General features: G+C 37.8%; 1 protein-coding gene across 1 annotated transcript; it reads right to left on the bottom strand.

The window, feature by feature from the left end:
• Window positions 1–562: 562 nt before the first annotated feature.
• Window positions 563–6,407, bottom strand: LOC131190715 (cryptic protein-like). Its single transcript, XM_058168070.1, has 5 exons — window positions 6,377–6,407; window positions 5,604–5,753; window positions 2,168–2,282; window positions 907–1,016; window positions 563–589 (listed from the first exon to the last, which is right to left on the bottom strand). The coding sequence occupies exons 1-5, from the start codon at window positions 6,405–6,407 to the stop codon at window positions 570–572; spliced, it is 426 nt and encodes a 141-aa protein (XP_058024053.1). The 3' UTR covers window positions 563–569.
• Window positions 6,408–15,733: the final 9,326 nt, after the last annotated feature.

Here is a 15,733-nt window from a genome sequence, read left to right on the forward strand (position 1 = left end):
ACACTGAATCCATGAAGATAAAGAGAATATGGAAGAGCTGATAACTGCTATGAAAAGTGCCACTCAGAAATAATATGAGTAGATGCCCAAAGAAACCAACATGGTCATGAGGGTGGTAGCAGTGGAGTGTGAGCCTATCTATGTAGGATGGTAGCAGTGGGGTGTGAGCCTATGTAGCATCCAAAAGTTACCTATCAGATTTGGGTACTTCTTAACCCAAATGCATGATCAACCATATCATCCATGACATGTGCCAGATTGCATTCCTAGCAAAACTTGTACTGTGAAAAGAGGATAGCTGGGGATGAGATGACTTCAAGGTCATGAGGAAAGGTCATGCTATATTTATTAGATTTGTTTCCTGCCTTTCCTCTAGGATTTAATATAGCAAGGATGTGTCCCATTTCTGAACTGTTAAATTACTCAAACTGCTGAACTGCTATAAATACTTAAATAACTTTTAAGTATTTTAAGTACTTTTAATCTCTGCAATCTTTTTCTTTGCCCATACTGTCTTAAGACAATAAAAACTAGTACTTACAGCTAAAGGCTCTCTTTGAATGTCCAGGTCATCTGGAACCAGCAGACTCTAAATGAGAAGGATGTCAGTAATTAATATTTTCTTTCCATGAGATTAACAGACAAAACTGGAGGAGAAATTAAATTTTTCTGTGGCATGCAGATCTCTGTGGCATGCAGATATTTCAGCTTCCCTCATAATTATTTCCCTCCCTTTACTCCATATAGGTACTCAAACCAATTTTTCACTGGCGTGAAAAATTTTAATTTAAGCACTGAGTAAAGGAACAAGGAACTAATTAGGAAATTCAGCTTTCAGAGTAGTAATTCAGTAATTACTTCAGTAATTAATTCAGCTTTCAGAGTAGTAATTCAATTGCTTCTTACCACATCCTTGCTTGTGAACATTAGGTAGGCATTCCAGAGTCCCATAAATACAGCGACATAATTGGCATTCTTCTTGAGACCATTCACCATGTCCGAGAGAACCACAATTCCTAAGAAATCACAATATTTTAGTAAATGGGAGCTTGCAATGAGTTCCAGAGGTTCTCAGAAAACCCCATAAAATCGCAAAAGGGAGACTTTTCTCTTCAGAAGCAAGGGTGAACTTTTGAGTAAGCATCCCTTTTGTTAAAACAACAACTAGGCAGGCAGCCAGCTAGCAAACCATTCCATCTACTTCTGTGACAATCCATCACCACTTATGATGGTGCCTACAAAAGGAAATACCCACAGGACTGACAGGAATCAACAACATATAGAAACATAAACTGTCACTAGAAGTCAGGCAGCATCCAAATTGAATAAAGTAAAATAAATAAAAAAGTGGGAGAGGGAAATGCAAAATTAGCCTTAATTCCAAAATATGACTAAGTAAATACTACATTTGCTTTCGTTGGGAGCTGCTCTTCATAATAAAAGTCTTTAGTGCTCAATTTTGAGAGGTGTATTAGAATTGAATTAGCTTGATTATTGGAAAATAAAGAGAATTTTAGTTCAAGGATAATGGAGGTATCAGGTCAGATAGAGTTAAACTGAAGAGATAATTGCAGAACTCCCTTTGATTGTAGAGCTCACTGGATGAATTGGGCCAAGTAAATTTCTCTCAGCATCATCTACTTCAGGGGTCACCAACCTTGGTCCCTTTAAGACTTGTGGACTTCAACTCCCAGAAGCCCACAAGTCTTAAAGGGACCAAGGTTGGAGATCCCTGATCTACCTTAAGGGTTGTTACTGTAGGAATTATCTAAATCAGTGTCTCTCAACTTTGGCAGCTTTTTAAGATGGATGGATTTCAACTCCCAGAAGTCCCCAGCCAGCTTCTGGGAGTTGAAGTCCACTTATCTTAAAGATGTCAAGCCCGGGAAACACTCATCCAAAGGAGGTCTTTTTCCCTGAATGTTGCCTTGAAGAAAAAGTGGATAAAACACAATAAATAAATTCCCCAGGACAAATGATGCCACTAATGTTATTTACATGCTGCACCACTCCAGCTCTCCCTCCACCCAACTCATTTTTTCTGGAGCAGATTTGAAAAAGGAAGAAGGGAAGAAGAAGGGGACAGGATTATTCGTGATAGTTGGATGTGGAAAAGTCAGCTAGCACAATGCTCGATGGATCCCAGAGACAGAGAACTTTTACATACCTGATCCTTGTATCATATTCACAGTATCTCCCACTGAAATGTTTTGGGCATATACAAAAAGTTCCCAGGAAACAAGTTCCTCCATTTTTGCAGCAGTGTTTGTTCAATTTGCTTGCTAGAAATAAATGGGGAGAAAATCATAAAAAGTATATCAAATTTCTGTAAAAAAACAGACCTTCTTACTGTCCTGCAAACAAGAAGCTGCTACATATGATAAAAAATCCACTATATATCTTCTGCTGTGCCCATTTTGTAGAGTTAAGTGCCCTTCTAAATTTTATTAGCCACTTTGGTCTAGCTGTTAAGACACCAGACTTGAAACCAGGAGAATTGTGAGTTCTAGTCCCACCTTAGACATGAAAGCCAGCTTGGTGACTCTGGGCCCAACTCAGGCCAACTCACACCAGAGTTGTCATTGTGGGAGGAATAAGGAGTATCACTTATGTTTGCTGCCTTGAATTACTTCTAAAATAATAAAGTTGGGATAAAAATTTTCTAATGCATAAACTGAAAATAAATAAATTATAAAACAAAGAGAGAACAGGTTTGTGGAAGCTATGGTCTGTAGATTTGTCTTCAAATACAAAGAATGAGTTACTTTTTAGTGAGTGTTCTGTACAAAAGACTAGACTTTTTGTAACATTGCACAGAACAGTTTCATTCTCTAGTAAAAGTAGAAGAAATTTTAGCCACATGCATATTCTTACATGTGGTCCAGTATGGATCAATTGAACAATTAAGAAACTTTATGAAATTTTGGTCATGCTGTACTGTGGATCTAATTTACCAAAATGCTTTGATGATATTAATTCATGAAAAGAAATTTAAACTTATGAAACATCAGAGTTCTATTTCTTAAAAAAAAAAAAAGGGAGGAGGGAGTAAAGATTTCAGATGGTTTCAAATTTATTAGAAATCCCCAAAACCTGAGGTGACTTGTAATTAATCCATAGAATAGACACTTGTCTTTTTTTTTTGAACCAATGGTATACTATATAATAGCATGACAAGCAATTGTTACATAAATTCAAGATTATGTGATGTCCTGGCTGGCCATCAGTGATTTTTTGTACTTATCAAAGTTCAGATCCAGAAACAGGAGCCATTCTGACTAGCTATTAACACTGTAGGAATGGCATGGCATATTATAACGACCATTCAAGCATCCTGTGCAGCAAAGTTGCTCATGAAAAGGAGTGAATTCATTACATAGTTAAGGCATGCAGCTAATGGAGGAAAAGAGTATTCGTTACTATTCTATAGATAACAATAAATGGAAGATGTCATGAATGTTTCAAAATGCTAGGAAATCTTATGTAGTTATCAATATATGGTGAACAAACTTCTGAATCTGACCACCTCCAGAAGCGCTAGATTACAAATACTATCGTTCAGAGATATATTGGTGGTCATTGGGTTTATGAAGATGCTGAAAATTACAGTCCAAGAAATAATAGAAGGCACAAGCTTGATGGAAGGCTGGTGTAAAAAGATTGTTTACAGGGAATATATTTTTGAATGCTATCCATCTGTAAATTCACTGTTATCTCAAGAAAGTCATTATCTCAACAGCCATTTCTCCCTTGCAAAATAGGTACAATATAATTTTTCTTAGGGCTTTTGTGGAAGAATGCTGGAATACAAAATATTTTAAAAATTCAGAAATTCTGTATAAATCATAGATAACAAATAACCTTGCTGTTAATATGGACGTCAACATAAAAAGTTCCAATTTTTATATGGAAGTTAGAAAGCAATCAACTTTTTATAAGTTTTTATAATAACAAAAGAACATTCTATGGAACAACACTTTTCCTTTAGGAAATTGAAATTTACTAAGCACACATGTTACATTATCTAAAGCCTGTGTATTTAATAGAGACAATTTAATCTGGAAGAAAAGATCCTTGATTAGCATAATTGATTAATGACTTTGCTTGATTTCTATGAACCAGTAAATCTGATTTTTAAAATGTTTTTAGGAGTTGTTTAAAAAGATGTCAAGCAGCAACTAATCAGATATCTGAGTATCTGAATTTTCCTAGAGGCTTGGTTCATACATTGAATTAATTCATAACATAGTTCCAAACAGCCACAGTCCTGTACTTTATAATCTGCTTTTTTGATTTAGCACAATATGTGAATCTAGGCACATTGTTAGGCACAATAGTTGATATTAAGAGATGCTCTATCTAGTGGCTTTTATGCAGTTGGGAAAGGGTTGCATTAAACAATATTTAAAGGCACCTTCCAATTCTGATACAGTTAGTATAAAACTATTAGTATAAAACTATTAGGATCAGACTGGAAGGTACCTTTAAATAACATTTAATGCAAACCTGCTCTAACTGCATAAAACCCACTAGACAGAGCATATCTTAATGCCAATTAGAATATACCCAGTATAGTTACATACCGTTTTATATAACTCAGTTGTTGTTGTTATATCCTGTTATTAACATGACAGGATACACTTTTTCAGTTAGTATAACTTCCCAAACTGTGTTCTTAACACAAATTGTGCTGTTGAAGGCAAAATTCCCAGATAATTGGATAATGCTTATATCAATGGACAAACATTGGCTACTATAGTAACAGAAATGAGTATCTCTAGAAATCAAGGAAACCTTAAGTTTAAATCCTCAATTACACAGTTCAGTACACACCACTGGGTCAGTCACTTATTAGGTGTTAATCTTACATCAAACCATTACTTGTACCCAGCTGCTGTGGTATATAAATTATAGTTTACAACTTAGTTTATTAGTATCATGGAATTAAATTCCATCTTTCTTTTAAGAATTCAGGTAACATATACAGCATTCTCTTTTTTCCATAACAGCACTGTAAATTGGCTGGCCTACATGAAAATACCTACTGGATTTACAGGACTGGGGGTGGACTTGAACCTAGGTCCTGGCTCAAATAACTTCATACTACCCTATGTGAACTGTTAGGTGATAGGTCATGAATGCATTTAATTGTGGCTTAGGGCCGGTTTAGCTCTGCCTGGTAAGGCCTGTTATTAAGAACACAAAGCCTGCAATTACTGCAGGTTCGAGCCCGGCCCAAGGTTGACTCAGCCTTCCATCCTTTATAAGGTAGGTAAAATGAGGACCCAGATTGTTGGGGGGGCAATAAGTTGACTTTGTAAATATATACAAATAGAATGAGACTATTGCCCTATACATTGTAAGCCGCCCTGAGTCTTCGGAGAAGGGCGGGGTATAAATGTAAACAAAAAAAAAAAAAAAAAGGAAAAAGTGCCTTTTTGCTCATCCCAATTTTTTCCTAAAGTTTTTCCTCCTGAGAACATCCAGCTGGACATTTAGTAATGTTTGGGGTTTGTTTGTTTTTTTTAATCACACAACAGCTGAAATTCTCTGGGTGGCTTACAACCAAACATAAAAATCTATAGCACTTTGCAAAAACTTACTATCTGTGATCCCGATGAAAGGTATAACGTTGGATGGATTGTTCCTCCTCTTTTCAGAATTGAGTTGATTGAGAATATTAAAGGTTTTCAGAGCATGATTCCTATCCCCCAAACTTGGGGCATCATGGTCACAGTCTTCGCTCTCACAAGCTTTTAAAAGAGAAGAAACACATAAAATTCAGTAATGCCCATACTACTGCCCTTCCAGGGCTACGATTCTCAGCCCTTGTGTTTTTATTAGATGATTTTTTACATTAAGAAAACATATGCATTTCATGCATTTCCTAAGCTAGTTTTGATGAATTTTATCAATGAAATGGGGATGGAAAAACTCCAAGGGAGGACTCCAAAGTCCAACTCCAAAGATGGACAAAAATAATGAAGTTGCTGTTTAGAACTCCTTCTATTTAAGATTCAACATATGATAACTTTTAAGTGGATAGCATTGCATTTGTGCCCACTCCAATATATAGAAAATAAGGACAAATTCAGGACTTCTATTTTTTCCAAAGTAGGTGTGACAGGAGTGGGGGGAAGACACTAATTATCCTTTCCCCAGTTCCTAGGTCTCTAGCTATTGAGGACCAGTAGCCATTTGTATTTCAATCCTATTCTGGCTAAAAGCTCTGTATTAAAAAAGGAAGTAAGGCTAATAGGGCTCAACACTGCATTTGTTAAGCTTTACAAGGAATCAAAAATTGTCTCAGACCATCAAAAAGGGGACCTTTTGATGGTCTGAGACAATTAAAATTATATTGCATAAATTTACTTACCATATGCCATCTGGATTACATATACTGTCATGGTCATCAAAAAAATGAAATGGAAGGTTCTAAACAAGCAGAAACCATAAGAGTAATTTTAGGACATTTTTGTCATAATTTTCAAACATCTTTCAGTCACAATATATATTAATAGAAAAATACATTAATAAAAATAAATAATAAAAACTATTAATATCTAAACATTTTAACACTCATGAGAGCCAGTCTGATATTATGGTTAAAGCACCAAGCTAGAACCTGGGAGGTCATGAATTCTAGTCTTGCCTTAGGCACAAAGCCAAGAAGGCAAGTCACTTCTGAAAAACCTTGCCAAGAAAACTGCATGGACCTGTTCAACTGCTCTCAGAGGAAAAATAGTAATAATATCCATATAGCAGTGTCAATTACATACAGATGGGGAAAATGGCAGAATGTCATAGAAAAGCATCTTTTAATTAAAATTATATATTTCAATTTGTATTTCAGGTAATGCGTTATATTCATTTACCTTAAAGTCTGCATGTTCTTTTTAGTAGTCTTCAGAGCAAACAGTCCTGCTGCAAAGTTTTCCTGTGGTCCAAAATACAAGCAACTCTTATAGAGGAATGGGTTTACAGTAATTTATAGAAAAAATAAACAATGGATACTCTCTAGTTTTCTCCTCCCTTTTTTTCACATGACTGACAATGTAATAATCTGCCTGGGGCTATGTCCTATGTTGTGAGGTAGGCCTGTAAATTCAAAAGCCTTAGCTGTGACATACATTTGAATTGGATTTATTTCCAGATAAATTAATAGAACTTATTCTGCGCTTCTTGCTTTGCTACTAAGATTCTAGAAATATATATTATTTGCATTTACCTGATATTCTTGATAAATGGAAATGAACTATAAAAAGGTGAGAAAATCCTTTAAAGTGATTAGTCTCTCCTTGTTAGCATTTTAAAGATGATCCAGCCTCTCTCTTTTATAGCATTTTAGCTGCTTAAGCCTTCATCCATACCAGGAATTAAACATTTATTAAAATAAATACAAAATTACAGACCCTTCTGGATGAGTCCTTTTTCAAGTTATTTGCATTTACTATTTAAATTTTGCTTTGCATGGTAGAATATATCCAATCCAGACAAAATTAGGAATCATTATCGATCTCATGAAAGATGATAATTAACCCTTTTAGCCAAGCAATTGAACATTGAACTCATAGGATGAGTAGTAAAAGTATAAAACTGAAACATAATCTAACCAGCTGTATTTTAGTCTACAGTAGTATGTTTTATTTAAACCAGACTATATGGTGAGGTGATTGATGAGTAATAAGTAAATCATAAGTAAGTGTATCATACAGAACACATTTGTATCACTTTTTGTATCAGATGTATTTCTGTGCCAAAATTCCAGCATCTCTCACATTGGACCATGTTGGTTAATTGACATTAAAAACTATTGGAATAACTGGAAGATTATTAATTTCCCATTTTTTGATGTTGTATTGCAGATGCTGCTAAATGTATAACTTTCAGCATCCTTCACTACTGGCCATGATTCCTAGAGATACTGTTATTGTTCAGCAGTATATAGGTTGCTGATCTCAAATTAGAAAATTTAAGAATCAGGCATTAATTATTATTTACATGTCAGAATTGGTGCTTCACTGCTTCTGTGAATATCAGTGGAACAAGTGATTTCATAAATGGATTCAGTGAATATATGATATCATCCTATGAGATATGGAAAAACTGCTTAAGTTTACTTTCATATTCTGGATTAATTTTTTTTAAGCAATTGATAATTTTTCCATTGTGCCATAGAGAATAAAAGCCCTAATTATTTGGCCGTAATAAGTGGTCATCAACAACTTTGCAGATATAAAGCTAATGGGATATAGAATGTGAAATCTGAATGAATAATTAATGAATGCTTTTAAGGAAGCAAAAGAGTTCTTTTATGCATAGGTATTGTGTTAAATTAATTCCCCTGAACAGAAATGTCTTTAGTTCTATTCTTCAGAGGGTTTTTTGTTTCCGCTAGAAGCTTTTTGCTAAAGTTCATTAGGGCATTGTTGTGTGAGGGAAGATTAATTTCTTTAGACTAATTGTTTTATAATTGATTCTGAAACTACATTATTATTGATCATTTCATGTTGTTTGTTTCCATTTGTGTATCATTACCGCAAAGCATAATACCTAATGGGATTGCCTGCAATTAGGCTGTTGATGATGATGACTTGGGGAACAAAAAAAGGGAAAGAAATGGTTTCTCCTCTGAATTATATGAAATTTAAATTTAAATGGAACAATATTGAGAAAACCCATTCTTTGACAAATGGGCAATAAGGATTAGTTGCTTGTTAAGAACTAATAGATCTAAATTGAAAAGAACTGCTTGCCAGAGATGCTCCCCTTTGGCCTTGCTGAATGACCAGAATCAAGTTGCCGTTTTGCCTTTCAAAGATGGAATCTTAGGTCTAGCATATCAGGACCATTCATTGATATCTCTCTGCCACTGCGCCAAATTCATTCGTTTATCCTAATAAAGTTAATAAAGTTTCAAAATACTTATACTTTTAGAATGTAGGGTGATCATAGCCTTTCCCCCCCCCACCTATCTTTTCTGTACGAAGCATTGCCTGCTTAGCACATGTATAACAGGTAGAAAGTGAACAGGTGTCATATACAGACATTGTTTAGAAAGTTTGTATTTTATGGGTATTGTCTAAATAAATGCTGCAAGATCAGAATGCATTTATTTAGGCAATAAATTACATTGGTGGAACAGACAAAGAAATAGTAATTAAAGAAGTTTATTGTTACAAGACATAGTGATTAGCAATATTGGGAAAAGCAGAACAAAATATTCTACATCTATCAATAAGAGCCAAAATCAGTGGAGTCCTATGCTCCATTATATACAGTGTAATGCTTGTGAGAATTGGAGTTCATATAAAAGGTGAAGATAAAACTGAATTATATCTAAGGTGACTACAAGAAGACATCCCTGCAGTTTTCTTAGCAACAGTATAGAAACAGTTTGCTAGTTGTGCCTTTGATGATTCCTCCCCCCCCCCACATATCCTTTCCTAATGCACAGCCTGAATTTGCTGATTTTCTCCCATTTAGGGACTAATCAGACCTAATCCTGCTCAGATTTGTTCAGATCCACTCCTATTGCTTAGGTGCTTCCCTGGCTCATTGCCTCTAGTCCAGGCTTTCCAACCTTGGCAACTTTAAGACTTGTGGACCTTCCAAAATTCCCCATCCAGCCATGCATGGCAGTTGAAGTCCACAAGTCTTAAAGTTGCCAAGGTTGGACACCCCTGCTTTAGTCTTTTACAGGTTAGGGTAATTCACCAAAAGGGGGAAAGGAAAGACTGTCTTTAGGCCATATGTCAAGAATAAAATATGACAACCTGATCAAGTGAGGATTTGCAGCACAGTGGAAGAGGTGCTATAGATTGTTTTTTTATTTATTTCATTTTGTCACAACAGTATACACAAACATCAACGTAAGAAAACCAACAAATTATAAAAGAAATATATATATATATATATATATATATATATAAGCAAAAGTATGCAACAACCATGTTAATTTGATATAACGAAAGGGAGCAATAGGACAGGAACGGTAGGCACATTTGTGCTCTTATGCACGCCCCTTATTGTCCTCTAAGGAATGGGGTGAGGTCAATAGTGGACAGTTTTTGGTTGAAGATTTTGGGATTATGAGTAGAGACTATAGAGTCTGGTAATGAGTTCCAAGCGTTAACGACTCTGTTACAGAAGTCATATTTTCTGCAATCAAGTTTGAAGCGGTTGACATTTAGTTTGAATCTATTGTTTGCTCTTGTATTATTGCGATTGAAGCTGAAGTAGTCTTTTACAGGAAGGATATTGCAATACAAGATTCTCTGTGTTAAACACAGGTCATGTCGAAGTCGACGGAGTTCTAAATTTTCTAATCCCAGGATTTCAGGTCTGGTGGCATAAGGTATTTTGTGGTTTTCGGAGGAGCAAAGAACTCTTCTAATAAAACATTTCTGGACACGTTCGATTGTATTAATGTCAGAGATGTGGTATGGGTTCCAGACAGATGAGCTGTATTCAAGAATAGGTCTGGCAAATGTTTTGTATGCTCTGGTTAGTAGTGTAGATTTTTTGGAAAAGAAGCTGCGTAAGATTAGGTTTACAACTCTTAGAACCTTTTTTGCTATGTAGTTGCAGTGGGCTTTGGCATTTAGGTCATTTGATATGAAAACTCCAAGGTCTTTGACAGGGTGTTGGTCGTCAGTAAGGTAATGTCCATCGAGCTTGTACTTAGTGTTTGGGTTCTTTTTTCCAATATGTAAGACTGAGCTTTTGCTGGTTGAGATTTGGAGTTGCCAGGTTTTAGACCAATCGAATACAAAGTCAAGGTCTTTTGGGAGGGTAGAAGTATTGTTAGTGGTATTGAATAGTTTGACATCATCAGCAAAGAGAACACAATTACTTGAGATAAGGTCACACAGATCATTTATGTATAGTATGAAGAGCGTTGGACCAAGAACACTACCTTGGGGAACGCCACTTTTGACAGGAACAGGATTTGATAAAGCGTTACCAATTTTGACCACTTGTTGTCTGTTTGACAGGAAGGCATTTATCCAATTGTGAAGAGGTCCTGAAATGCCGTAGAATTTTAGTTTTAGGAGAAGTTTATCATGTACTACTGAGTCAAAAGTTTTTCAGAAGTCTATGTAAATTGAATCTATTGCTTTTCCTTGATCAAGGTTAGTAGTCCATATGTTTTTGCAGTGGAGAAGTTGTAAGTTACATGATAATTTTTTTCTGAAACCAAATTGTTTATCAGAGTGTAGGTTGTTTGTTTCTAGGTGGAGGGTAATGGATTGGTTGATGATAGATTTCATTACTTTGCAGGTGACGTAGCATAGAGAGATAGGTCTGTAATTTTCAACTAGGCTGGGATCATCTTTTTTGAAGAGAGGGATGACTGTGGCTAGAGACCAGAGTTTGGGAAGGGAATTAGTCGTGAAGGCTTTATTAAAGATTATGCTTAGGGGTTCTGCTATATTAATTGAAATTGTTTCCATTTCCATTTTCTATTTCTTTATTTTCAATTAGTTAATTTGTTTTCAATTTTTTTCTGTATGCCATGCTTAGTTAAACATTTGTTTTTAACAGTGTTATGTTTCCCTGAGACGGATAGGATGCTGCTGTGTTAGATAAATGAGTAAATAAAATATATTGTAAAATAATAGTTGTAAAAATCTATTTAAATAGAAAAATCAACTCTACAATGAATAGGGAGTATAAAATGACACTTTAATCTAAATATCATTGTGATAACCTAGGTTAAAATGCTCTATTTTCAAATACCAAGCCAGTAACATTCCAGAAAAAAGCTAATGGTCAAACCCCTCCCCCCCAATGTAGCTAATTCTAAAGTTTATAAGGAATAGACTTAATAAATATTCCAGAGTGTATTTGTTTGTTCCTTCACTGCAGGAAGCTAATATTTGAAATAATTTGTCTACAAGATTGTGATGGCCTGCAGTGATACTCACAGTTGCATTAAAACATGATAAATTCTGTCAAAAATGTTTCTTTTGGTTGACAGAAGAAATTGTGTTTTTCTAATGTAATTATTTGAAATTTATTATTTATTTATTTTATTTATTTATTCGAATTTTTATACCGCCCTATCTCCCGAAGGACTCAGGCCGGTTCATAGCCAGATAAAAACATGCAAATAATACAGGTAAAAACAACAATTAAAAAACTTATTAATTAGGCCGACTTAAAAATATCACTAGAATAAAATAATATAAAACCCCATTAAAAACTAAATTTAAAAACTAAAACCCTAGGCTAGCCCTGCGCAAATAAATAGATGTGTCTTAAGCTCGCAGTGGAAGGTTCGGAGGTCAGGAAGTTGACGAAGCCCTGGGGGAAGCTCGTTCCAGAGGGTAGGAGCCCCCACAGAGAAAGCCCTTCCTCTGGGTGTCGCCAGTCGGCACTGCCTGGCGGACGGCACCCTAAGGAGTCCCTCTCTGTGAGAGCGTACGGGTTGGTGGGAGGCGATCGGTGGCAGTAGGCAGTCCCATAAATAACCCGGCCCTATGCCATGGAGCACTTTAAAGATGGTAACCAAGACCTTGAAGCGCACCCAAAAGGCCACAGGTAGCCAGTGCAGTCTGCGCAGGAGTGGTGTAACATGGGAGCCACAAGGGGCTCCCTCTATCACCCACGCAGCTGCATTCTGAACCAACTGAAGCCTCCGGATGCCCTTCAAGGGGAGCCCCATGTAGAGAGCGTTGCAGTAATCCAAGCGAGATGTCACGAGCGCATGAGTGACCGTGCATAAGATATCCCGGTCTAGGAAGGGGCGCAACTGGCGAACCAGGCGAACCTGATAAAAAGCTCTCCTGGAGACGGCCGTCAAATGATCTTCAAAAGACAGCCATCCATCCAGGAGAATGCCCAAGTTGCGCACCCTTTCCATCGGGGCCAATAACTCGCCCCCAACAGTCAGCTGCGGATGCGACTGACTGTACCGGGGTGCCGGCATCCACAGCCACTCTGTCTTGGAGGGATTGAGCTTGAGCCTGTTTCTCCCCATCCAGATCTGTAGGGCTTCTAGACACCGGGACAGCACTTTGACAGCTTCATTGGGGTGGCCCGGGGTGGAAAAGTACAGCTGAGTGTCATCCGCATACAGATGGTACCTCACCCCAAAGCCACTGACGATCTCACCCAGCGGCTTCATATAGATGTTGAACAGGAGGGGCGAGAGAATCGACCCTGTGGCACCCCACAAGTGAGGTGCCTCGGGGCCGACCTCTGCCCCCCTGCCAACACCGTCCGTGACCGATCAGAGAAATAGGAGGCGAACCACCGATAAACGGTGCCTCCCACTCCCAATCCCTCCAATCGGTGCAGCAGGATACCATGGTCGATGGTATCAAAAGCCGCTGAGAGGTCTAATAGGACCAGAGCAGAGGAATAACCCCTATCCCTGGCCCTCCAGAGATCATCAACCAACGCGACCAAAGCCGTCTCCGTGCAGTATCCGGGCCGAAAGCTGGACTGGAACGGGTCTAGATAGACAGTTTCATCCAGGTACCGGGGAAGCTGACATGCCACCACACTCTCTACAACCTTCGCCACAAAGCGAAGGTTGGAGACCGGACGATAATTACCTAACACAGCCGGATCCAGGGAAGGCTTCTTGAGGAGGGGTCTCACTACCGCATCTTTCAAGGTGGCAGAGACGACCCCCTCCAACAAAGAAGCATTTATAATCCCCCGGAGCCAGCCTCGTGTCATTTCCTGTATGGCCAGCACCAACCAGGAAGGGCACGGGTCCAGTAAACATGTGGTGGCATTCAACCTCCCCAGCAACCTGTCCATGTCCTCGGGAGCCACAGGATCAAATCCATCCCAAACAGTCTCAACAAGATGGGTCTCCGACATCTCACCTGGATCCACCCAACTTTGATCCAAACCATCCCGAAGCTGAGCGATTTTGTCGTATAGATAACACTAAACTCCTCGGCACGCCCTTGTAACGGGTCATCCCGCATCCCCTGTTGAAGAAGGGAGCGGGTCACCCGAAACAGGGTGGCCGGGCGGTTATCTGCCGATGCAATGAGAGAGGAGACGTAAAAACGCCTCGCTTCCCTCATTGCCACTAGGTAGGTCCTACTAAAGGACCTAACTAGTGTCCGATCAGCTTCTGAACGGCTGGATCTCCAGGCACTCTCTAGGCATCTTCTCTGGCGTTTCATCTCCCTCAGCTCCTCAGAAAACCAAGGAGCTGGTTGAAACCTACGCCGGGTCAGAGGCCGCAAAGGCACGACAGGGTCAAGAGCCCCAGCTGCGGCCAGTTCCCAAGCCGCGACTAGTTCTTCAGCCGTGCCGTGGGCAAGATCCTCAGGGAATGGCCCAAGCTCCGTCAGGAACCTCTCTGGGTCCATCAGGCGCCTGGGACGGAACCACCGTATTGGTCCCGTCTCCCTGCGATGGTGAGTGGCAGTCTGAAAGTCCAGGCAGAGGAGAGAGTGATCTGACCATGACAACGGCTCAATGACTACGTCTCCCAAAACCAGATCACTCATCCACTGTCCAGAGATGAAAATCAAATCCAGTGTGCTTCCCCCAATGTGCGTAGGGCCATCCACTACTTGCGTCAGATCCAAGGCCATCATGGAAGCCATGAGCTCCCGAGCCGACGTTGATGACATGCTGGTAGATGGCATGTACCGGCATGTCATCAATAATCACATAAAGGCTGAAGCTTAAAAAGAATGTATTATATGGGTGAATACATGGTGTAATACAAAAAATAAATTTTCTGCTGCACAAATAATGTTAATATTATCTAGTATAAGTAAAAATCAGTGAAAAGCAACTGAAATGCAGCGATTCAGACGTTGCACGTGAAACTGTCAATCATACAAGATCACTGAGCTTTTGCAGAAAGGGAATTATAAATCTGACAAATAAATAAAGCCATAAATAGATAAATACAAAAGAAAAACTTAAATTATATTATTTTTTTATTTTTATTTTTATTTGTCACAACATTATATACAGGAACATATATTGAAAGGAAACAATAGGACAGGAACGGTAGGCACTTTTGTGCACTTATGCACGCCCCTTATAGTCCTTTTAGGAATGGGGTGAGTTTACAGAGGAGCGGAGAACTCTTCTTGTAAAATATTTACATGTATAATAATAATAATACTAATACTAATACTAATACTAATAATAATAATAATAATAATAATAATAATATATTATTATTATTATTATTATTATTATTATATTTTATATATTTTATATATTTTATATATAATATTATATATTATATAGTAATGTATAATGTAATGACAGCATTCATTTCTTGCCTTTTAACTAACTTGTTCTATTTTCATTAATTTCATATTCTCTCTCCCTCTCTCTCTCTCCCTCTCTCTCTCAGTAGAAATTGACATACATTTTATGAATACCTTCATATCTAATTATCATACTTATGTTGCCATTAAACTGAGAAATACAAGAGAACAAGGACCTCTGAATTTTAGAGAACAAATTAAAATTCCATGTTTTTTAATTATTCAAGGCAAGAGAATGAATTCAACTTGACTAAAAGAAACCTAGACTAGAGATGCCCTATAAACTGCATAGGTCACTTTAAGACTATGGTCTTATAAGAACCACAGCTGCTTTAAAACTGGCAATATTGCATAAATAAAATGTTCAGAATGCCTCATCGTAGCCCTCAGTGCCTTCTGAGCAAAAGAGTGGGAGAATCTGCAACTTCCATGTTCTTTTCTTGTCATCAGTGTTGGCTTCCAAGTCT

Source organism: Ahaetulla prasina, chromosome 2 (assembly GCF_028640845.1).
Source record: "Ahaetulla prasina isolate Xishuangbanna chromosome 2, ASM2864084v1, whole genome shotgun sequence".
In the NCBI taxonomy this organism is placed as follows: domain Eukaryota; kingdom Metazoa; phylum Chordata; class Lepidosauria; order Squamata; family Colubridae; genus Ahaetulla; species Ahaetulla prasina.

What these genes read in the sequence shown, in the direction of transcription:
- LOC131190715 (XM_058168070.1), bottom strand. Translation starts at nt 6,407, where the DNA reads ATGACAGTATATGTAATCCAGATGGCATATG. An exon ending in TGTAATCCAGATGGCATATG is followed by an intron (nt 5,754 to 6,376) that starts GTAAGTAAATTT and finishes CTCTTTTAAAAG; the next exon opens with CTTGTGAGAGCGAAGACTGT. An exon ending in TTTCATCGGGATCACAGATA is followed by an intron (nt 2,283 to 5,603) that starts GTAAGTTTTTGC and finishes ATTTATTTCTAG; the next exon opens with CAAGCAAATTGAACAAACAC.